Raw genomic sequence first — 23,880 nt, forward strand, 5'->3', positions numbered from 1 at the left:
TGCCGTTTTTTAAAATTTGAAGTAGCAGATCACGCCGCGTTTCGACCTTGTGGATTTTTGATGCCTTTGCGTGATGCTGTAGTGCAATCAGGGCCGTTAATTTTTTACAAAACACAATAAGTTACGTTAAGTTAGAATATGGAGATAAGAGGTTTCTGCCCCCAACAGCAGTCGATATACAGTAGGTGTGCGCTAGCAGTTAGTGTAGTGCGGTGTCAGATCCCCAGTTTAGGAATATTAAATACAGCAATTAGGGTTACAGTGCCACGGCGGCAACGCGGAGCGAGCGAGAGAGAGCACCAACCTGCCGCCTGCCTGCCGCAACAACTCCACGGCACAATCTTTGCCCCCGCAAATTAGGAAGGCATGACACTCTGTGTGAACTCGCCGAGGTGTCAGCGCTCATATCGCCTCCCTCCACCTGATCAGAAAGGCCCCGTTACCAACCGGAGCCAAAGGGGGGGGGGGGTGGAGGAAGGAAGGTGGGCGAGAGGATGAGGCAGGGAGACTCAAGGATGTTGGCATGTGTTGTTTTTTCCACGTACGTGAGTCCTATACCGATGCGCTGGGCATTAATTTTTGATGAACCATCGACACGGCATCCTCCCCTCCCTCGCCCTCTCCTCTCATCCCATCCCTCCTTTGTCTCTACCTCTCTCTTTCGCTCTCTCTCTCTCTCACATACACACACTCTCACACTTGGAGTATCTCTTGCTCGTACTTTTTCCTACTATGTATTGTGAGCTTTACTTTCTTTCTTTATTTGCTGCTGCTGTTTCTGTCTTTGCTCTGTGGAGCATCTGTCTGAATTCAACGGGTTTCCTGGTGTCTTTGTCAGAGGAGAAGGAAAGGAAAATGGGGCTAGGGGGGATTTGGGAGAAAAATAAACTTTTCTCTCTCTTTTGTGTTGTTGTTAAATCCCATGTTTGCCTGTTGGAGGTTCAGCAGAGTTCATCATGTGAGATTTCAATCAGGCGTGTCAAAATGGGTGGAAATGAAATGTCAGTTAACTTTGGTACAACAGTACTTTTTCCACTGAGATAGATGGATATATCTATATACGATTGATTATTTGTTCTTTGTTAAAGTGTAATGCTTCCATGGCAGCCCATGGACTTACAGGACACTTCATTCATTTGACATGAACAATGAACCAACATGATAATTCGCAAACGAATAACGAACTAAAACACTCAAGCTTCATACTGTTCATGGCAGATTACGTAAATACAACTTAAAGTACAATCTATATATCTATATATGAGGCCTAAATATGGACAGGACATGCCCGATGTCACCTCAATGACATTGTGACGTACACCGAAATTAGCAGATTTACAAGCTACTACGACTTGTCGTGAGCTTGTAGATCGGCTATTTTCGGTTATTAGTTATTTTGAGTTTAAAGAGTATTTGAAGTGGTCAAACTAGCAATATAATACAAGTTTAGATTTAGAATCATCTTCCATGAACAAACATGAATGGTCTCTGAAGTTTCATAAAAGCCTCAATCTTGGCTGTATGTAGAACAGCAGCAGCTTTAGAATGATAATACCTAAACCTCATTACATGTTTTTGCTTTATTCCATGCATATTAGTGTATCTTGGCACACTGTTGGTGAACCACTGGGCTGATTTATAATAGATTGTTAAATGCTGTACTGTATGTTGCAAGTAGTGGTATTGCTGGCTCATAAAACAAATGTGGACTGAAGGCTGGGTCTCTGTACTACTACAATGGGCCACAATACCATTACTATAGGTAATTGAGTAGGATAAGCATATGCTATTGTTATCTTTGTTCTGCAGAACGCCCCTTTTCTAGTTAACGTGCAATAGAAAAGTAAAAACACTTTTTTGCATGCATGTTGGTTAGGTCTTTTTCACGTTTCAGGCCACATTTTTTACCTTGCATATCTCTTTTCAGGCCACAGGGTTCAAATGTTTAATGTAAAAATAAAAAAATGTAAGTCCCTATCACACAAAGATTTGGCGGACCCCCTAGGCCCAGGTCTCTGAGGACCGCCTAGGGTTAGGCCGGGGATAGGAGTAAGGTGCTGCAAACTCCTGTACCGCAACAGCATGCAGCATCCAAAGGAATTTTGTCGTCATTCTGACAGATGGTTTATATTCTTAAGTCAGCTATATGCACAGTCAGTCTGTGTTGTGAGCCCCCCGTTGGATACTAATCCAGATTTGAGGGAATCAGTAATGCTGCCTGCCGCTGTTCATAAAGCCAGCGGAGCCACACGCTCCCCCCGTTCAGATCCATTTCTAAAAGGCATTCACAAAATAATATACCCAACTCTTGGCACATTGTGGCTTTCTAACACGTTCCTAACAAATGGCATTGTTAATCCATTAAGACCGGGAACACATCTGTGTGTCATTTTAAGATGTCTTTGGCTATTCCAAAAAATAGCAGATATACAAGCACCGAGTGCCACGCTATGAGCTTGTAGATCTGCTATTTTTTGAAAAATCGTGAACATTTGTGCAAATATTTGAATATATATATATATATATATATATATTTATATATATATATATTTCTTTTTAAGCAAACATTATTTACTCAAATCTGGGGATTTTCTTCTAAATCCTGCAGTTTATTGAAAAACGTATGTTTCTATATCAGTGGTGCTCAAATGTATTCATGTCAAGGACCCCCAAAATTATATGTATTTGGCCGCGGACCCCCATCTCGCGATATTTAGATCCAGGGACCCCATGAACCAAAGATTGGAGTTAAAAATGTTCTGCTTTAAAAAAAAAAAAAAAAAAAAAATATATATATATATATATATATATATATATATATATATATATATATATATATATATATATATATATATATATATATATATATATATATATATATATATATATATATATATATTCAAAGATTTGCGAAAAATCTTTTTCAAAAGTAGCAGATCTACAACCTCATACCGCGGCACTCTGTGACACGCTATGAGCTTGTATATCTATTTTTGAATAGCCAAAGTATAAAATATGGATAGAGTGGTTACACAGATGCGTTCCCGGTCTTGATGGGTTAAAAAAAAAAAAAAGCTCCCAGCAGATTTTTTGGTGTGTGGGGCTGGGGGGCTGAACTGGGACTTGTAGCAGCAGGGCAGACAGAGGAATACATAAAGAGCAACGCATACATTTAACTTTTCTATTAAAGTGAGCGAAACGTGGGGATTGTTAGAGGATTTAATAGAAAAGGACAGGCGGATTTATCCGTTCCGTGGCTTGTAAATGCTGAGCATGCAATTACCCCTATAATAGAGGCGTTGTGTCCAAATTGGTGCCATTAAAGTGATTTAACAGTGTGGCGGATTGGTCCTGGCATTTGCAGGGATGTGTACACATGGGGTGTATTGGAATGGGTGTTTAATCACGGCTTTTTAAAACCCAGTAATGGCAGAGCGGGCCATGTTAGAATGCTGACCTGACACCCGCTACAGAGACTCATTAGACGCCACAATCTGGACGTCCACTCTCTGGTTTTTGGGGGCAGCAGAGCTGTTTTGTTAGATTGTAAAAGTTCAGGTCAATTGTTCCAATTGATTAAATTGGAAGAAAATTGTATTAAGTCTTGTTATTGTTGTTGCGCCCACCCCCTTTTTTTTCTCCTTCTTTTGCCCCTCGCCCCCCATCCTACCTCTGTGACTTTGATTGATTGAATACGTAATTAGTCAGTACGTGGTACAGTAAGACATTAAAGCTTTAAAGGATAACACAAAAAAAGTCCTGGGACTTGTTTCAACTAGTGCACTATACTGTGCATACAATATAGTGTGTGTGTGTGTGTGTGTGTGTGTGTGTGTGTGTGTGTGTGTGTGTGTGTGTGTGTGTGTGTGTGTGTGTGTGTGTGTGTGTGTGTGTGTGTGTGTGTGTGTGTGTGTGTGTGTGTGTGTGTGTGTGTGTGTGTGTGTGTGTGTGTGTGTGTGTGTGTGTGTGTGTGTGGGAAATTTTATTTTTCCTCCCCTAGTGGACTCCTGATAGACATTTTTTTCCAGGCCAATTTTGAAAGAAACCAGTGTTCCACATCTTTTAATGGATGGTGTCATGGACATTCCACATTTTCTCCTGGTCTCGGGCGAGGACAAAATGCAGGTTGAGGAAACTCTGTTCCGAACTCACCAAAATCCGTACTTGGCTTACCGATAACAAACTGTCACTACTACACCTTAGCAAAACGGAATCCTTTCTTTTTGGGTCCAAACATTCCCTCAGTAAGTTAAATGCAAATGATTTCAAGGTCAGAGTTGATGACGCGGTAATCTCTAGCAAAGAAGAGGTTACCTGTTTGGGCTGTATTCTTGACAACAAACTGACAGGTGAAAGCATGGCAACGAAGGTGATCAAAAAGTAAATCAAAGGACAAGATTTTTGGGCAGAATTTCCTCTTTGTCAACCAAAGTGCTCTCAGGACTCTTGCCGGAGCCCTCATTCAATGCCACTTTGACTATGCTTGCACCTCTTGGTTCTCCAACATCTAGTCTTCTAAGCTTCAAACCTCCCAAAACAAACTAATTCGACTACTTCTCAGCCTGAGGCCCATGACCCACCTTTTTCCATCCCATTTTGCTAGCCTAGGATTGCTCAGGGTAGAAGACGGGGTTAAACAATTCATCCCCATGTTTGTGCCGAATCTGGGGGGGGGGGGGGGGATTGAGATCAGTGTATCTCCCTCTGGTGTTGTGCCTGTGGGTGTTTATCACTTTTTGAGGTAGTTGTTACATGGGCACTGGTCCCTCGAGTATCTTGAAAACCAGGAACTTCGCAAGTTGCTGTACTCTGTCCTCTACCCTGAGCCATCCCACCCTAACACAAGGAGCATAACATCAACATCCTGTCCCCTCAACCCCTCTGTCAGTAGGTGTGTCTAGGTGGCATTTAATGCATCTCCCGCATCCTCAAAGACGACCTCGCCATAGAAAGGAAGCTCTTGAACATGAATAGGATCCACCATTTTCTTTCTATCTTTACCCTTTCTTACACTTTGAAATGCAGCAAACCCTTTCACTGTTCGCCTTGAGAGAGTTACCCCCCGCCCCTCCCACACAGACACACACACCTCTCCTTGTGGCCCCCGGTCTGTCTGTGCTCTGTGTGTTAAGAGTGCGAGGCGAAGCCCCCCTGTACCGGCTTTGGCATCCCGGGGAGAAGCTAGTAAAGCGTTTATTGAGGGGGCTTTGCAGTCCTGTATTATACTGGCAAAGCACAGATCCACTCATGCTTGGCCTTTAACTTCCCTCTGAAGTTCAGCCATACATGAAGAGAGAGAGAGAGGGGCTGTTGGTCCTCTTAATGTATTCCTGATTTTAATATTGTATCACAAAGAGCCAGCTAGCTAGAAGAGGCATGAAGTATGAGGGAAGAAAAAAATGAGCGATGAAAAATGTAAAATAGAATCCTTTTTTCTTTTGGAGATTATTTTTTTTTATCCACCCTGTTTAATGGCTGGGCGTTGGTTGTTTGCTGATTAGGCGACACTAGGCATCGATGCCCAGCGGAGCTTTTGAACCCGTGTGTGAAGAATCCTGTTGGAGGCTTTATTGTGCCTGGGCTCTCTAGCATTTCCACCCATTCCTCAAGTAACAATATCTGGACAGGAAGGAAGGTTTTTCTTTTCTTTTCTTTTTTTTAATACACCCCTCTGCCACTCTCATTCACTCACTCACTGTCTTGCCCTCATATTAACTTTGTGTGGGGCTCTCTGGCATTTTTAAATGGAAAAAAAAATGCTTTCTCTCTCTTTCTGAAAAGAGAGTTGAGAAAGGACACTTATCTTTTTTCTTTTTCGACTTACATCGTCGCATCTTCAACGGATAGTCATTTTTGGCGTTTGTGCATAGTCTTTTTTTGGGGCGGTTTCGTCGTGAATGGGGACAATGGGCATCATGACACGAGAGCCACACACCCTAATTTCTTTTTTCCTCTCTTCTCTCCTGCGTGTCCGTGTGTGCGTGTTGTGTGTGCGCGCCCTGGTGAAGGAGAGACAATCGCCCACAGAATGTGCAAGTCCAACCGTGTGGAGAGGTTGCTGCAGATACTGTCACTTCCTAACACGGACGTCAACGCTACAGGTAAGACTTTTTTTTCCTTCTTTTTCTCGCTCGCACTCTTTATGTCTGTCTCACCCCACCACCCTGTCTGTCTCTCTCTCCGCTGTCTCCCTTCACTCCGTCGAGCAACGATTCACTTTACGGGCAAAAAAAAAAGACAACGCCAGGCATTGTGTGTGTGTGTGTGTGTGTGTGTCTTGGTTGGGGTTAACCTTTAGCTAAAATGTAAAAGGGTGTGTCTTGTGTTGAAGGTGCAGGGGTGTGTGTGGTTTTGTGTGTGTGTGTGCAGCATCAGATTTATAGATCTACAGTCACTTTGCCGAGCGAGCGGATTCGCCGGAACGCCCTCTTGATATTTCAGCGCGACTTCTCTCTTCCCATCTCGGGTCAAATATAATGACTTGAATGTCTGCCATTTATGCATATTGCGGTGCCATTTCAATAAAGGTTTTTCCATATTTTTGTCTTAATCGCTGTTTAACACATTCAATCCGGGAACACATCTGTGTGTCGTTTTTAGATGTCTTAATTGGCTATCCAAAAATAGCAGATCTACAAGCTCGTAGCGCGGCACCGAGTGCCGCACTATGAGCTTGTAGATCTGCTATTTATTTATTTTTAATCGTGAAAATGTATGCAAATCTTTAAATATGTTTTTTTTAAGCAAATTTCTTTTAACTCAAATGTTTTTTGCTTTTGGGGATTCTTTGCGTTTTGATCTTCTGAATCCTAACGGTTAAAAAAAAAAAAACGTATGTTGCTATACTATCAGTGGTTACCATACTTTTTTCGTGTCAAGGACCACCCAAAATCATATGCATTTGTCCGTGGACCCCCCCATCAAAATATTTTGTTCCAAGGACCCCCACCAAAAGCAAAGATTTGAGTTACAAATGTTTGCTTAAAAAATGTATATATTCAAAGATTTGCACAAATATTCACGATTTTTCAGTTCATAGTGCGACACTTGGTGGCGCGCTATGAACTTGTAGATCTGCTATTTTTGAATAGGATGCGTTCCCGGATTGAATGGGTTAATGGCAGCCTAAATGAAACAGGGGGTGTAGGAGGGGGGGGTGGGGGGTACAACGCTAGAGGTTAGCTGGCTGAAGTGCAAATCGGGCAGAACTTTATGGACAGAAAATGTGAAATAACACAGACGTCTAAAACACTGTTCTGCCACTTAAAAAAATTAGGCCCGTGCTTCTTTTAATGAAAATAAGTGAAGTGGGGGAGTGTATTTGGCAAAAGGTTGTGATAAAGTGGATGGTACATTATGTACCCGCTTTCTGACGTGGCTGCCTTCCACAATCATCTTCCACTTCAGAAATCGAAGCTGTGGAAAATGAAAGGTTGAGGCTAAACGTATGTGACGTTTTGGTGATCAATAGTCACTTTGCTGACATCCTGCACGAGCTGCTTTATAATGCAACACCTGGAGAGAGTTTCATCATCACAGCCACGTACTGTACTGTACCTACTGTAAATGTTGTATTCATGGATTAAAGTTATCTTCAAGGAAGCGCAATTTGGAACAATCTACCCACTAACATAAGAGTATTCCAATGCAAGGCGTTGTGAGCTTATAGATCGGCTATATTAAAATAAATTGCCTCATTCTTAGGTAATATTTGGCCATTGTTTAACCATTTTTTATAGTACAGATGTGCCACTTCAAAACTTCACACGTTACTGTTCTTTCCCTGAAAGTGGCCTGAAAATGCATTTTTTTCCTCCCTTTTCTGCCCTTAAAATGCACTGTTTTGCCCCTGAAAAGAAGTTGTCACTACACCCCCCCGTTTTTCCCTTCAACAGACATCCATATACATGAGAACAAAAGAATGTGTGTTGAATAAGGTGTCAGACTCATTATGAGGCGAAAGGTGATTTGACCAGTTGCTCAAATTAATTAGCATCATAAAAGCAGAAGCAGAAGTTTGTTAGTTACTTTTGATGTAGTAATGGTCTTATTAGCCCCCCGCCAGTTTAGAAACCATTAGTGTAGAATATACAATACAGTATATGTAGCTAAACAGTTGTTATGCTGTCAGTTGCTGAAGTTTGCCCATCCAGGAAGTAGGTTGATATGACTAGCCAAAACCTGTTGCTGTGGAAACGGTAGTTTGCTCTCAGCTTGTCGCTTTGATGTGGACGGTCCAGTTTTATCATGTTGCAAAACCCCCATTTTGGGAATTCTGTTGCAAGTTATAACTCTGCTCGTTTGCAAATCGTTTGTCTGAACTAGGCTGTATGCCACTGGCAACGGATCATATTGCTTTTTATCCTTAGTTCTTTGTTCTAGCCATGAATCAATTGACTTTTAAAATAAGCATGTTAACCCATTAACACATTCACAGCCAGGTATTAAGCATGTTAACACATTCACAGCCAGGTATTAATTAATTAATGATTCCGTCACTGCCAGCGTTTTTAGCTTATTTTGTGTCTTAGATAATGGAGCTATCTTTTTTTTTTTCAACCCGTATGTAAACAAACAACGTCTCCATGGAAACGCGAGCCTCTCTGCTTTCCACCGGAACAAAAATGTAACCGCGATCGTCAGTTCTGTTGCTATGGGCAGTTGAATGTGGCTCGTTTTCACCAAAAACGCAGTCTGAGAGAAGAAATCCGAGCTGCATGTGTTTTTCTAAATTTCATACCATGGGACTGAACAGGTTAACTTTTTTTGGGATGACGTCAAGTCCGGTTCTAGACTTCTTCTCTCAGGGTGCGTTCGGATATATTCATGCTCATCGGATATATACAAGCTCATAGCGCGGCTGCCTCGGCACCAAGTGCCGCGCTATGAGCTTGTAGAAGACATTTGTAGAATCGTTCTCAGGTCTTCATGGGTTTAATGACTGCATTGTTTGTTGTTGTTTTTGTCAGATCATGTTGGCTGGACGCCACTGCACGAGGCGTGTAACCACGGCAGCACGGCGTGCGTGGAGGCCTTGCTCCGTCACCGGCCCCCTCCTCACCTCAACACTCAGGTGAACGGAGTCAGCCCCCTGCACGATGCCTTGCTCAACGGACACATGGACATTGCCAGGATGTTACTGGAGCATGCAGGTGGGTTTACACAGAACACACACACACATAGTGCGCGCGCAAGTGAAAGCCATAAATGTTAGCCCAGGTACCCTGGTTACCACCATAACCATGTATGTAATTCCATAGAGCAGTAGCCAAGACAAAAAAGTAAGACTCACAGTCTCCGGTTTACATCCCGTATCTGTGTGAAGTGGGTGGACGCCTTTTTAGGAGAGCGGAAGCAGGTTGGAGTTTATTATTTCCAATTTAAGAGTGAACGTGAACACAGCTTCTGAACCATTCTTTATTATTATTGAGTATTCATTCTGAAGAGTGAACGTGGCAAATCAGGAGAAAATCTACCTTTCGCTGTCCCTGCAACACACACTCGCGGGATCTGGCACTAGTAAACGTAGTACGCTCACGAGATCTGTCGTCAGACACCGTCGTCCACTTAGGAGACCATTTGTAGGATTTGTGTACCATTTCGCCTCTATTGGCTCCATTTGGATGGTCTATCTTCATAAATTAACCATCTTTGGCAGTAGTTCTCATTTTGTTTTAGTTGACTAAATATTATACGATTTGAGTCTACTACATCTACTGTAATGCTTGATTTATTACTTGGCTGTGTAGCGAAGAATTTGCCGATCTACTGCATTGACTCACAATGCAGATACTGCAAGCTCACAAAGCTTGTAGATTGGCTATTTTTGGAGCGTGACACCCATGACACAACAGTCAATGGAATTTTTCTATTGAAGGTGCGGGGGCTGAGAGTGTAGGCTTTCAACACATTAAAACAATCTTTGTTTTGGTGAGTCGCAAAAGTATATTCTTTATTTTTTCTACTGAAGTCGAGAGGCTATGCTACCTGCGGTACGCGGGGCAATGCCCGAACAGTCACATGGCGTTAAGGAGAAGTCATTCTAACGCTAATAGACCAGAGCTAGCGGGCTGGCGGGGGACGATGGCGCAGACAAGACGGCGTTGAACAAGTCTCCTCATCTCAAGGAAGGAAGCCACAGTTCTTCTGCCTCTTCAGTTTGACTAATTATAGTTAATTTGATTCGACGTTCCTATTAACACATGTACATATTCTGTCCTCAAAAAATAAATTAGACTGGGATTGTTTGGGGCCCGCAGAGGAAAGTAGAAAGACTTCTCTTTTTTTTCTCCTTCTTGCACACAGATGAGAGAGAGAGAGGAGCAAATTAAAAGAGGTCAGGAGAAGAAGAAGCAGTTTGTAAAATTAGAAGCGAGATAGAGATACTGTGTGTGTGTGTGTGTGTGTGTGTGTGTGTGTGTGTGTGTGTGTGTGTGTGTGTGTGTGTGTGTGTGTGTGTGTGTGTGTGTGTGTGTGTGTGTGTGTGTGTGTGTGTGTGTGTGTGTGTGTGTGTGTGTGTGTGTGTGTGTGTGTGTGTGTGTGTGTGTGTGTGCGTGCAGACGTCTAGTCTACTGTCTAGTCCAGGGCTCTGTGACGGGGACAGAAAGGACAGCAGTACTAGGGCTGTCACAATGACTAACTTAAATTGACGATGAAGTGTCACTTGGCATTGAACATTGGAACATATGAATACAAAAAATTATGTTTGCCTTTTAGGCTTCGTAATCAAAAATTGCACCGGCCAGATATGACAAATAACTTAAATATGCAAAGAAATTATTGACATATTCATCATTCATCATTTTATGCATGTAAAAAATAGCATAAATGGCTGATCTACAAGCTTACAACGCGTCACTTAGTGACGCGTTGTAAGCTTGTAGATCGTGTCTACAGAGCTTGTAGAACGATTAGTCTGATTAACGACTTAAGCCTTATTTTATGTTTTTTTTTTGCAAAATCAAGGATTTTAGCCCACACAAGCAAGGATTTTTGCCCGCGTTTTTCTGGAGGATCTAAACAGACACACACACAGTTTCATCCATTGATGTTGTCGTCAGCAACACACTTCCAGCAACACAGCAAGCAACTGTGTGTGTGTGTGTGTGTGTGTGCGTGTGCGCTGTGGGGCCTGTCCCCATTCGTACCACTTAGGTATGCAGCCAGCGTCGTGTCCAACAGTCTGAGAGAGACAGGCTGGCTTCAGCTGCCAGTGCCAGGGTCCTGGTAGGGGCACAGAGGAACTGACACGCTGGCACACCCTGGCACGCCAACTAACACTTTCTCACCCTTTTTGTAAGTCCTCCCCCCCGCTCAGAGGCCTGTGTGCTCCAGTACTGTGTGTGCACTGTGTATTACTATTACTTGTGAGGGCCCTAAATGTCCCCACAAGTACAGTATATCCTCACAATTATTACGTAACATCACCTAATCGCATGATCATAATTGTTTTCATAATCGTTTACATGTTGAAAAATTTTCAACATTTTTGGGAATAGCAGATCTACAAACTCACAAGCTTGTGAGCGGCTATTTCCACTATTGTTTTTTTTTGTGGAAAGTATAAAGTTATCAAATATATATGATTTTTTTTGTATATTTAGGTAATTGTCTGCCCTGTGCAACTTCAAAACAGAAATGTCATTTTTATTCATAATATGTTCCTAGTGTTCCACGACAAAAAACACAATTAAATCATTAATCGCACTTATTTGAGCGACAATTAGTCAAGTAAAATGTCCTAATCATGACATTACTAGTTGGACGGTTGGGTAACAGTGTGTTTGGGGGGCAGAATGAAAGCTCCGCCCCGTCCGTCCGTCCGTTGCCTCCGGCCTGGCAGGGAGCTGGCAGGAGGGAGAGCATGCCATGGCTGAGGGCAAGGCTGACTCTACTCTACTCTCATACTGCCCAAGGCTGTGTGTGTGTGTGTGTGTGTGTGTGTGTGTGTGTGTGTGTGTGTGTGTGTGTGTGTGTGTGTGTGTGTGTGTGTGTGTGTGTGTGTGTGTGTGTGTGTGTGTGTGTGTGTGTGTGTGTGTGTGTGTGTGTGTGTGTGTGAGTATGTGCCTTGTATTCATGCAAACCATCTATAAAGTCCAAGCTTCACATTCAAGATTATGTTTAATATATGGGTGTCGTTCTACGGCGTGTGTATGTGCACGCATGCACCAATCTTTGCCCAAATCGTCTGATTCCATAAATAAGTATGTTTCCTTGCTGTGTGTGTGTGTGTGTGTGTGTGGAGTGTTTAATTTAGCAGGGTGTTCAGGGCAGCCTGTAACCCTGATTGGAATGGAAAATGACCCAGAGCCTTAAGCTGTGCAGTTCAGGCCCTGGCTCACACACACACACACACACACACACACACACACACACACACACACACACACACACACACACACGAGAGGAACACCACACACACACCCACACCCACACACACACACACACTCACACTCACACACACACGCAGAGGAGGCGTGTCAGTAGGCATGGAGAACAAAAGCCAAAGGACCTTTAAGCTGTCACCACTCGCCCCTCTGGGCCTAATCTCTGGTGGCATTCTCTCAATACAGCCCACCATGTTGGTAGGCAGCGCTAGTCCACCACACACACACACACACACACACACACACACACACACACACACACACACACAGTTTGTCTTGTTTAAGCACAAACAAGATGAGAATTCCAGTGTTGAAACTCTTGAGACATTTTGTCACCCTCTGAATACAGAAATGCAGATATTGGACGTGAGTCGCTTAAAAGAAAACAAACTAAAAAGTAAAAAAAAAAAACACTTGACGGGTTGAAACAACCTTTTAAACCAGGTTTTTAGCCAGCCTGCAACTGCATGTTGAATATAGACTCCTCCGTTCATGCCCGGGAACGCGCATGCACTGCACGTTCGTGAACATGGAGGCACGTTCAAGATCACGTTGAGCCGGCTGCTCCAGTCTAGTCTACTCAGCAAAAGTAGTTCATGTAGCATCACAGTCATTTTATCCATTTATACGTTTATACTTCGTGCCGCGCTGCTTGTACATCTGCTATTTTTCTTCTTCTGGGGGTCCTTGGCACAAAACATTTTCAGATGGGGGGGGTCCGCGACCAAATACAAAGAATTTTGCGGGTCCTTGGCATGAAAAAGTTTTACGTGCGTGAGGCGAGCACAAACAAACGGTTGTCCGTTTGTTTGTCTCACTATACCTTCCTGCCCGCCTCTCGTTGAACGCTACTTATTGGATCTAAAACTTTAGTGGGTAAAAACCCAACCTTCTGTAGTGAAATATGAAGTAAGCGGAAGCCAAAATGAGAAGAGCAAACACTAATTGAAAATCAATCGAGCGGTTTATTCCATTGAGAGATTTCTGAGGTTTACAGAGGAAATACTTGAAATAATGTTATTCATCAGCTCAGATCTCACAGTCTGATGTACAGTTGGTGGGTACATGTGTGCAGTACATCATCTGTGTTTACGTCTGGAGACTCCCGTCCAGGACAGGCTTCAGATGCACCTTCTGCAGGAGACTTGGCTCAGATCTGAAACCATTTGATTTGGCGCTAGGGACCCGTTGCGACCGCATGCCCTTGCTGACGTCGACCCTGACGTCGACCCTGAGTACGGTTCTAGTGAAACTACATCGTCAAATACATAATCTTCATATCTTAATGTTTCGCAAAGCAACAGTAATGTCATTGTGGACTTGAGGTCATTTGGTACACTACATCAGATAGCAATCGTATAATAGAGTGTGAACGCTCCATGGGCTTGTGGTGTCATACAATCTAGCTCTGATATATGGGTTAAAAGGCAAGCCTGACTATATTAACAGTTTTACACAAAAAAATGGCAAAAGGAACTAAATGAAAGAAAACAAGCAAACAAAAATCTGTCAGGCGATTCGGATTGTTCCCCATCAGAAAAGACAATTACGCATCAAGCAGTTTGCCAAAGCCCTCTGTTAACAGCAGCGTTGAAGTTCGTTTGACATAGATGATCAGTGAATATTTGCGCAAACATTTCAAGTAGTATAAGAGTACGCTTTTGAGTTCCCGGTTGGATGGCTTCAAAATAAGAGCGGCACTGACTTGTACAGGCAATGAGGGGGGTCTCGTCACTTTATGTGAATTACGTCACTTGGTGTGATATGTGTTTTTAACAAATATGATAATGAAGCACTGTGTAGGAGACTCAGTGAGCTGGTGAAGTGTGGCTGAGATAGCAGAATGTGTAATCTGAGCTCCCAGAAGTTTTCGCCGGCGCGGCGAGGAACTTCTGGGCCAGAGCCCTGGTATTTGTGGGCGGGATGTACGTCACGCTCTGAATCTGAGCGGACACGCCTCTTACCGGTCTGAGAGCTGTGCAACTCGTCTAAAAAGTCCGACGAGAGGCAAACAGCAGTACACAACAATGGCGGCCGAAATTTCTCAAGGGGAAATTGCTTCCCGTCGATTTTATTTAGATGCAACACCCACTGCATGTGGATCCCGCCCCCTTTTCTTCATTGGCTGTTGATTTGAATCACAACGCAGTGGCCGCGCCCCTGCTGTCCAAGCTCCGACGCTAACCCTCCCAGACTACAGAATGTGTAACTATAATAATGTTCAAATTGTCTTCCTTGATGATCTTTGTTCATTACATTTCTAGCCTAGTTGAGTGTCCTCGGTTTTATAGTCTGTTGCATGATGCACTGTTTACACAAGGCAGTGGTGGAAAGTAACTAAATACATTTACTCAAGTACTGTACTTAAGTACCTTTTTGCTGTATTTTTACTTTACTGGAGTATTTCCAATTTTCAATAGTTTTACTTCTACTCCACTACATCTCAGAGCCTAATGTTGTACTACAATTTTTCAAACGATTGTCATACATTTACTGTTACAGTAGTTCATGTTTGGAGTCTTTGCTTTCACCAGGGCCCTGTTTACGATCTCCCCCACTCCTCACTGGGTCCTTTCTAACCAAATTCTCTCTCTGTCTGTCTGTTCAGTTCTCTGTTCATGTTCTTGGCGTGGCTGCCAGGATTGGGCCCTGTCTGTTGCTCTCTCCTCACCCCTCTTAAGAGGAGGGTGAGACCTCTCTTCAGCTACATTGTGTCAGAGTGCATGTGTGTGTGTTCAAGGTTGTACTATATTGTTACATCTTGTGTACAGGTGCATAAGAGTAAAACTTATTTTGGTTTGGCTTCCTTCAGACAATGCAGCAGCCTAGATAATAACAGAATAATGATAGAAATCCTAAAAATATTTAAAGAAAAGAGTGCAAAAAATAGAATAAAATGGAGCATCATCAAATATACATGTGCATACAAACTTTGTATATTGTATACCCAAACAGAATGTACAGTATTCCCAGTAGCTGCCACCTAACTGTGCAAACAACTTCACAGTATATTCTATATACAGCAGATTATGTAGGTGCAGTGTAAGCATAATAGTGCAAGAAAAGGACGGATCACTTCGTGCCGCGCTCTGAGCTTGTAGATCTGCTATTTTTGATAAATATTGAACATTTGTGCAAAATAGATAGGCTATTTCCACTATTAATGTAATTAAGTAATTAAATGTGTTTGTCATATCTGCCCTGTGATATTTTTCTTTACGAACCCTAAAAGCCAAACAGAAATGTTCCAATAATGTTCAACAACAAACACATTTTAATCGTTAACCGCATATATTTGAGTGGCGATTAATCGTCAAGTAAAATGCAGTGGTGTAAAATAACTAAGTACATGTACTCAAGTACTGTACTTCAGTAAAGTAAAAAATCCTCAAAATTGTACTGGAGTATTTAAAAAAACTTAGGTTACTAGTTACTTTGCAGATATAAATTATTATATCATAAACCATACATTAACCACTTAAGCCCTATTTTATACATAGGCTATTTGAAAATAGCCGATCTACAAGCTCACAACACGTCGCACTTAAGTAAAATATCCGAGTACTTCTTCCACCACTGGTAAAATGTCATAATGGTGACAGCCCACCCACGGATGCCAGTCTGTCAGTCAGCCATGTTAACCCTTTAAGACCGCAAACGAATCTGTGTCATTTTTAGATTTCTTTGGCTATTCAAAAACAGCAGATCTACAAGCTCAAGCTATGAGCTTGGAGATCTGCTATTTTTTGTATCGTGAAAATGTTTGAAAATCTTTAAATATATATATTTTTAAAGGGAACATTTGTAAAATATTTAGTTCCAGTGACACCCCAGAAGCAAAGATTTGAGTTACCAATGTTGCCTTTAAAAAAATATATTTAAAATTTTCACGATTTTTCAAAAATAGCAGATCTACTATTTTTGAATAGCCAAAAAATCTAAAATGACGAAAATGCGTCCCCGGACTGAATGGGTTAAACTAAAGGATCACTCTCTCCTCGCTCCAGCCCTGAACTCCAAACATTCAACAACCCCGAGAGAGATCCAGTGTCACATCCTTCCTCTCCCTTTTCTCTTCCTCTCTCTCTCTCTCGTCTGAAAACAGATGATCCCACAGCAGGTTAGATAAATGGATGGTGGAGTGGCGTCTCGAAATAAAATAAGAAGTGTATAGAAAAACCTCCACCAGGGACATTATTATTTCCACAGTGAGAGAGAAGTCAAGAACATGTAAAATCCACCCCTGGAACAAGGTCAGCCCCGTAAAAATTGAATGGCAATGAAGTGCATTTGTGAGGAGTGCGAGGTTTAACTCATTAAGACCGGGAACTGTGTAATTTTAAGATTTCTTTGGCTATTCAGACATAGCAGATCTACAAGCTCATAGCACGGCACTCAGTGCTGTTGTAGATCTGCAATTTTTTTAAACTCGTAAAAAGTTGTGCAAATCTTTGAATAGGCCTATATTTTTTTTAAAGCGACCATTTTTAACTCAAATATTTGCTTCTGGGGGTCCCTGGAACAACATATTTTGAGATGGGGGTCCGCAGGCAAATGCATATCATTTTGGGGGTCCTTGACATGATAAAGTTTGAGAACCACTGATTATAGCAACATATTTTTTTTTTAAGCTGTTAAGCTTTAGAAGACATTTGTAGAATCCCCAGAAGCAAAGATTTGAGTTACAAATGTTTGCTTTAAATATATATATTCAAAGATTTGCACACATTTTCACTATCTTTTTTGAAAATAGCAGATCTACAAGCTTGTCTGAGCTTGTAGATCTGCTCTTTTTTAACGGCCAAAGACATCTAAAAATGACACACGGATGAGTTCCCGGTCTCAATGGTTTAACGTGCCCCCATATTGAAAGATGGATCGAGTGCACCTTTTTTTATTTTTCAATAGGCACAATATTAAGGTCTACCTTCTGCCAAACCTCTTTCTTTGTGAGGTATTTTATGAGGGAGCGGAAGAATGTGGCGGGATGCAAGGACAAACGCAGAGCAGTAAAACCTCCACCGTTATTTAGCTGACAACATGAGGGAGAGAGAGGGAACACAGCCACAGGTTACAAACTTGTCAAACTGTTGTATCCTTGATTCTTAATTTGCTTGGATTCAGAACTAGTTGGACTCATTCCCTGTTGGTTTAATCAATATTGACACACAACTTTACAGCAGTTGTTACTTTATTGACATATTGAATAATTAGGTTGATTTTGTTATTTGGTTTGGTATTGCTTCCGCTCATCTTTTGCCGCTGGTCATGTGTTTAAGGATGTACTGTATGACTTATACATTTATTTTGCGTTACATTTGTTTGATCCATATGATGGGCTTATCCTTGTATTAGATCAACCCAACACCCCAACCCCCAGCTGTGTAGCTAAACAGTGTTGCATAGACTAGTGGTTCCTAAACGGTGTGCCGTGAGATAAGTCCAGGTTTAAGAATCTACAGAGTTTGTTATTAGTCATTGAAATGGCATTATGACGTGTTTAGGACTCGAAACAAAGTTTAGGACTTGGGATTTGAGTAAAAACGTATTTATGACTTGCAAAACAATGACGTCCCTCCTCTGACCAGCTAAAGGATGACTTCACCCATTTTCAACCCATCTTCATATAATTGGTCCTCACTAATGCTTATTAGTCAGGTCTGTGTCTCAGAGAAGGGCTGTGGTCAAAAACCCGCCTACCAGTGACATCATCGATGTGGGAATCCAAGCTAATAGAAACTGCGGGCTTTCTCTTCCTGGAAAGTTGGCGTGCTAAAATGATAGAAGCTATTGTTCTCACATTAATAAACAAGGACCAGGAGACCTGGTACTGCCAGACCCCTAGTGGTTGAAATCTGAATGGCCGGACTTCGCTTGACGTGTGTGCAGAGGAAAAGAGGGACGAAAGAGGGACAAAAGAGGGACGAAAGAGGGACAGACAAAGCCTCATGTAGGCCGACCCTCTGGGTCTGGCAAAAAGTTAAATGGAAAAAAATTAAATCTTGTTTGAAATGACCAAACATGCCTCCCGATGATGTCACTGGCAGGCAGGTTTCTAAACTGTCCACAGCCCTCCTCTGAGACACGGAGTGAGTAGACAAAAATGGTGCCATATTATCATGAGCATTAGTGAGGACCAATTATATGAAGACAGGTTGAAAAGGGGTAAAGTCATCCTTTTTACAGTGCAATAGTCATTATCATTTTGTATTGACACATGACTGCCAATAACATAATATTACGTCATCTGGTGTCTTTCCACAAGACATTGTTTGTTTACTTCTGCGTTGAAAAACACATTTTGTGGATCGTCAGAAAGACTAAAACCGCTGGCAGTGGCGGATGAATTAATTAATACCTGGCAATGAATGTGTTGAGTATTGAGGCCTGTGCTGTCTTCAGTGCCGCATAACGGACAGGCTATGACAAACTATAGATCAGCCTTAAGGAGCACCAGGGAGCAACCAGGGCAACTCAGTTCATTGCTATGTTTTTGTACCGAGAACAACAGCACTCCACACACAAAACAGCACATTGCTCAAATATTTAGTTGTTATATTTGTATCCTGGGGGGAGGGCGGTCTGGGTCTGTTTTATATTTCCTTGTTAGGAGGAACAACCGCTGCATCGGGCCGTGGCCTCGGCACAACTCCTGTCTGCTGTTTGCTCCTACAGCGGCGGAGGAGGAGAGGAGAGAGGCATAGGGATTAAAGTTCTCGGTCGCCACGACTGGATTTCAGTCGTTTGGGTTCCATAGAAGCCAGCATGTCTTCTATGGAAGCAGTCGCGCACTGAAAATAAATAGTAGATCTACAAGCTCTCAACATTTCGCACTGCGACATGTTGTGAGCTTGTACATCAGCTATTAACCCATTAACACATGCCATGCCAGCGTTTAATCTCATAATGTACTCACCAGTGCCAACGTTTTATTGTTTTTTTGTTTTTTTTCACGTCGCCATAGACCTCGTTAAAATCCTTAAGATTGAGCTCTAAACTGTTTGTAAACACAGCAGAGATCCGACTGCTTCGACCAGTGAAAACCCCATGCAAAACGGAATCGCCATCTTGCAGTTAGAACGGCTTATGTTGGAAAATATGAAAATATTGGAAAAACTACAAAGAGAAAATGGCGTTTTAGTGTCCGCTTGAATGGAGGCCGATGGGATCGGCAAAACCGGATCCCGGATAATTCCGTTTCCGGTGGTGCTACAATGAAATGTGTCGTGGCGAACGAGGCCTACAATGCAATGTGAACTTTTTAAAAAAAAATACGCGATTGGCACGTGGCGGCTTTAAATAGGTTCGCGTAGGTCTACGCGATTGGCTCAATGTGTTAAGACCGGGAACGCATCTGTGTCATTTTAGATTTCTTTGGCTATTCAAAAAGAGCAGATATACAAGCTCATAGCGTGGCACCGAGTGCCGCGCTATGAGCTTGTAGATCTGCTATTTTTGAAAAATCGTGAAAATGTTTTTTTTATATTTTTTTCCGTTTTATCCGTTAGGATTTAGATTTTTTTTTAAGCGGCCTCAGGTCTTAATCGGTTAAGTTATTTCACAGCGTTTAGACCCCGGCTAGCCTTTATGTCTCCCTGCATCCTATGTCACTAGTCACTCCACTCTGGGGACTCTGCCCTATAGAGATGCACCAGCCAATCAAACTAATCAATTTATTTGATTATAATGTGTTTTTTTGCAAATCATCGATTTTAATATTTTTTAGCCAATCATCGCATCATGACGTGAGCTTGTAGATTGGCTATTTTCACTATTTGTTTATACGCAATATAAAATAGGCCTTAAGTGGTTAGTTGGTAACGTATTTTGTCGATTATAAAAAAAATCTATCTGAAAATGTTCATGTAAAACGCAATCAAAACGTGCCTCTGGATTAATTCCATTAATAGAAAAAGTAATCCATAAGAATAATAATCGCTATGAAAATATTGGATAGTTGCAGCCTCACTCTGCCCTCCCTTGATTTTATTCTCCCTTTCTCTCTCTTTTATTTCATTTTCATCCAATCACTAGCTAGGTAGCTGCTCCTTGTGGATGTGTGATGTCATGCTGCCCCTGGCTGCAGTTCACTCTCTCTCTCTTTCTCCCTGCTTTATTCTGTCCGTGCAGAGAGAGAGGCAGAGAGAGAGAAGACGTGGGGTACAGGGGGAGAGAGAGAGGGAGGGTGAAAGAGTGTTTACCATGCTGTAGTGCTGCTGCCTGCATCCCTGCTTGTCTGTCTGCCTCGGACCAGAAAAACAGCTAGAGCAGGAGAGATGGAGACATCCCCCTCTCTCTCTCTCTCTCTCTCTCCATCTCTCTCTTTATGTGGTGGTGCTCCCCTCCTCCACTCTGCATTTCATTATTTCTGGTCTTCGCCTGCCCTCTAAAGGCCAGAGGGCTGTGCACTTCTCTCTCTCTCTGTGTGTGTGTGTGTGTGTGTGTGTGTGTGTGTGTGTGTGTGTGTGTGTGTGTGTGTGTGTGTGTGTGTGTGTGTGTGTGTGTGTGTGTGTGTGTGTGTGTGTGTGTGTGTGTGTGTGTGTGTGTGTGTGTGTGTGTGTGTGTGTGTGTGTGTGTGTGTGTGTGTGTGTGTGTGTGTGTCTCTCTCTGTCATAAAGCATCTGGCCTGTGTATGGGAGCAGGAACATCTCCAGGCATATAAATACCTAACCCTGTTCTGTCCCCTCAGAGCAGAGACGTCTTTAAGGACACACACACACACACACACACACACGGGGTGGATGGTGTAATTACCCTGTGCACTCATGTAATCCCCCAGGTGTTGCATTTATCTGACATACAGCACAGATACCTGGCCTGGATACAATCACCTCATCCTCCTCCACACGCCAATATATATATATACTGTACTGTACCTGTACCTACCACACACACACACACACACACACACACACACACACACACACACACACACACACACACACACACACACACACACACACACACACACACACACACACACACACACACACACACACACACACACACACACACACACACACACTGACTGGACAGCCAGGGTTTACACTGCTCTGTCTGTCTGGTTGTCTGACAGTGTGCATGTTAAAGGATGACCTCATAGATGGAAACATACTGTGTATATATATATTTGTGTGTGTGTGTGTGTGTGTACAGTATGTGTATAGATGGATAGAAACGTGCCTTCGCGCCGCGTTTCGAGCTTGTAGATCTCCTACTTTTGATGCTTATAGTGTGGCGCTGTAGTATGATCAAGTAGGGCGTTAATTTACGACAAAACACAAAAAGTTAGAATATGGAGATGAGAGGTTTCTGCCAGACAGCGACGATAAATATCTATTGTCGCTGTCTGGCGGAAACCTTGTATGTCCAAAACCGAAATGCGGTGTTCCAATGGATCCAGTACAGTTATTATTTAGACACAAGTTCTTGGTATTACTTTTCATAGGTTAAATAGCAGATCTACAAGCTCACAACGCGTCGCGTCCATGGCACGTTGCGAGCTCGTAGATCGGCTATTAATGCTACTATGCGCGACGCTTGTATGACGAAGAACAGCAACACCACTGTATATTTGCCAGCAGTATATTTTTCAGGTTTACAGGTTGTTGTTTTTTTGCATGGTTGACTCTGTCTCTCTCTCACACACACACACACACGCACACACACTCTGTGTGTGTGTGTGTGTGTGTGTGTGTGTGTGTGTGTGTGTGTGTGTGTGTGTGTGTGTGTGTGTGTGTGTGCACACGAGCTTGTGTGTATTGATGTACAGTTACAAGTAAGTGTAGAACACTTGACAGTTTGTTTCATAGACTGTTGTCGGGTAGGAACTGGGTTAACAACAAATGATTGAGTTGTTCAGTGGAAGATGGAGGGAGGGAGAGGGAGATACACCGAGCGACATGAGCAAGAAATGGTGAGTCAGAGAGAGAGAAGAGAAAGTTTAAGTAAAGTTTAGGGGAGAGAGTAGAGAGTGGGTTTGTGAAAACTGGGTGAGTCAGACTGGTAATTCTGAAGATGTGATAATAAACGGAAACGGAGCAGGCTTTTTTGTTTTGTTTACGCACTTATCACACTTTGATCTGAGGCGCCACAGTTATTAGTTACGTTGTAGTACAGTTAAGTTATTTGCACAGATCTACAGATTACAGAGATCTGTCCAAATGTCAAGATTTCACATTTAGGCAAAGCTGTTACTTTTCAGGAAAAAACAACGCGCCGCGTTTCAAGCTTGTAGATCTGCTATTTTTGATAAAGCTATACTCAGTCGACAGCGCCTAAATAATTAGTTTAATTTTTTTGATTACACAGTTGCAAGAAATACTATTTGGGAGAGTTGGGAGATCTGGGGCTGCGGGAGCGTCCAAAAAAACTTTCAGAAGTTCTGAAGTCCCACAGGGCTCTATACTAGTTTATTTTCTGTTGCTATGGGGAAAGCTTTCACTGAAAATAGCCGATCGACAAGCTCACAATCCGTCGCAGCGTGACGCAATGTGAGCTTGTCGATCGGCTATTTTCGGCAAAAGCTTTCCCCATAATATGGATGCTGGGGTTGAAGTGGTTAAGTAAGAGCTAGTAGGGATGTAACGATACCAAAAACTCACAATGCGGTTTGACGATAACAAGTCGTGTGTGTGTGTGTGTGTGTGTGTGTGTGTGTGTGTGTGTGTCTGTGTACTGCATGAAGTGCCTGTACTGTTGAGGAGAAGAAACGGTTAGAAACAGAAGTGAAGTGGTCTATAAAACATGTCCTTTCCCCAGCTCTCTCTCGCTCTCTCTCACACACACACACACACACTTGTCATTTCTTCCTTTTGCTGGTTGAAAACACTCAGTGCTAAGTGCTTAAAGGCTTCTTTGCCTCGACCTAAAGGCCCTGCTGCGCCAAGTACAGGCCAAGGATGGACTGTACTTCTCTCAGTAGAAGGAAAGCGCAGAGCAAAAGCCTGGTGCGCACACAAACACGGAAGGTTCTCTGAAAGACCTGTATCTCTTTTTGGCTGGACTATCGTGTATCAGTCATCCCTCCAGGCTTTGAGATGTAGTCCAGTGGTTCTCAAACTTTCTCATGCCAAGGACCCCCCAAATTAATACGTTTTTGGCTGCATTTAGTTTGACTAGTTTTTTGATGAGTTGAGTACCAAAGAAAACCCCAATGGAAACAAGCCATAGTGCTTTCTTGGGTTTAAAATCCTCTTAACAGACCTTGTACAGTACTGACTTCCCTTGTACTTCCCTGTGCTGGTCTTTACAAACTGTTAATAACGTATTCAATCAATCAATCAGACTCGGTTCCACAGATACATATTGTGAAAATAGCAGATCTACAACGCCTCTTGCTTATATTATTTGATAATTTGGCCGATGTTTTTTTTTTAACATTATTACTCTTGATGCAGTAATGGTCTTTTTTTCATAACATTTTTATTTTTTAGGTATTAAAAAGGTTAGATTGTCACTTTACTGTCATCTGGGGACCCCCCAAAATCATGTG

The 23,880-nt window shown here is 42.5% G+C and overlaps 1 protein-coding gene across 1 annotated transcript in view; it reads left to right on the plus strand.

The window, feature by feature from the left end:
- Positions 1 to 23,880, plus strand: part of slf1 (SMC5-SMC6 complex localization factor 1) — a 52,658-nt gene that overhangs the window by 23,085 nt on the left and 5,693 nt on the right. The window contains exons 17-18 of the mRNA XM_084054049.1: positions 6,009 to 6,101; positions 8,970 to 9,152. Of these exons, the coding sequence (XP_083910175.1) occupies positions 6,009 to 6,101; positions 8,970 to 9,152 (276 nt within the window). The remainder of the gene's footprint in view (positions 1 to 6,008; positions 6,102 to 8,969; positions 9,153 to 23,880) is intronic.

The sequence above is a fragment of the Gymnoscopelus microlampas genome (assembly GCF_963454915.1).
Source record: "Gymnoscopelus microlampas genome assembly, chromosome: 4".
NCBI lineage: Eukaryota > Metazoa > Chordata > Actinopteri > Myctophiformes > Myctophidae > Gymnoscopelus > Gymnoscopelus microlampas.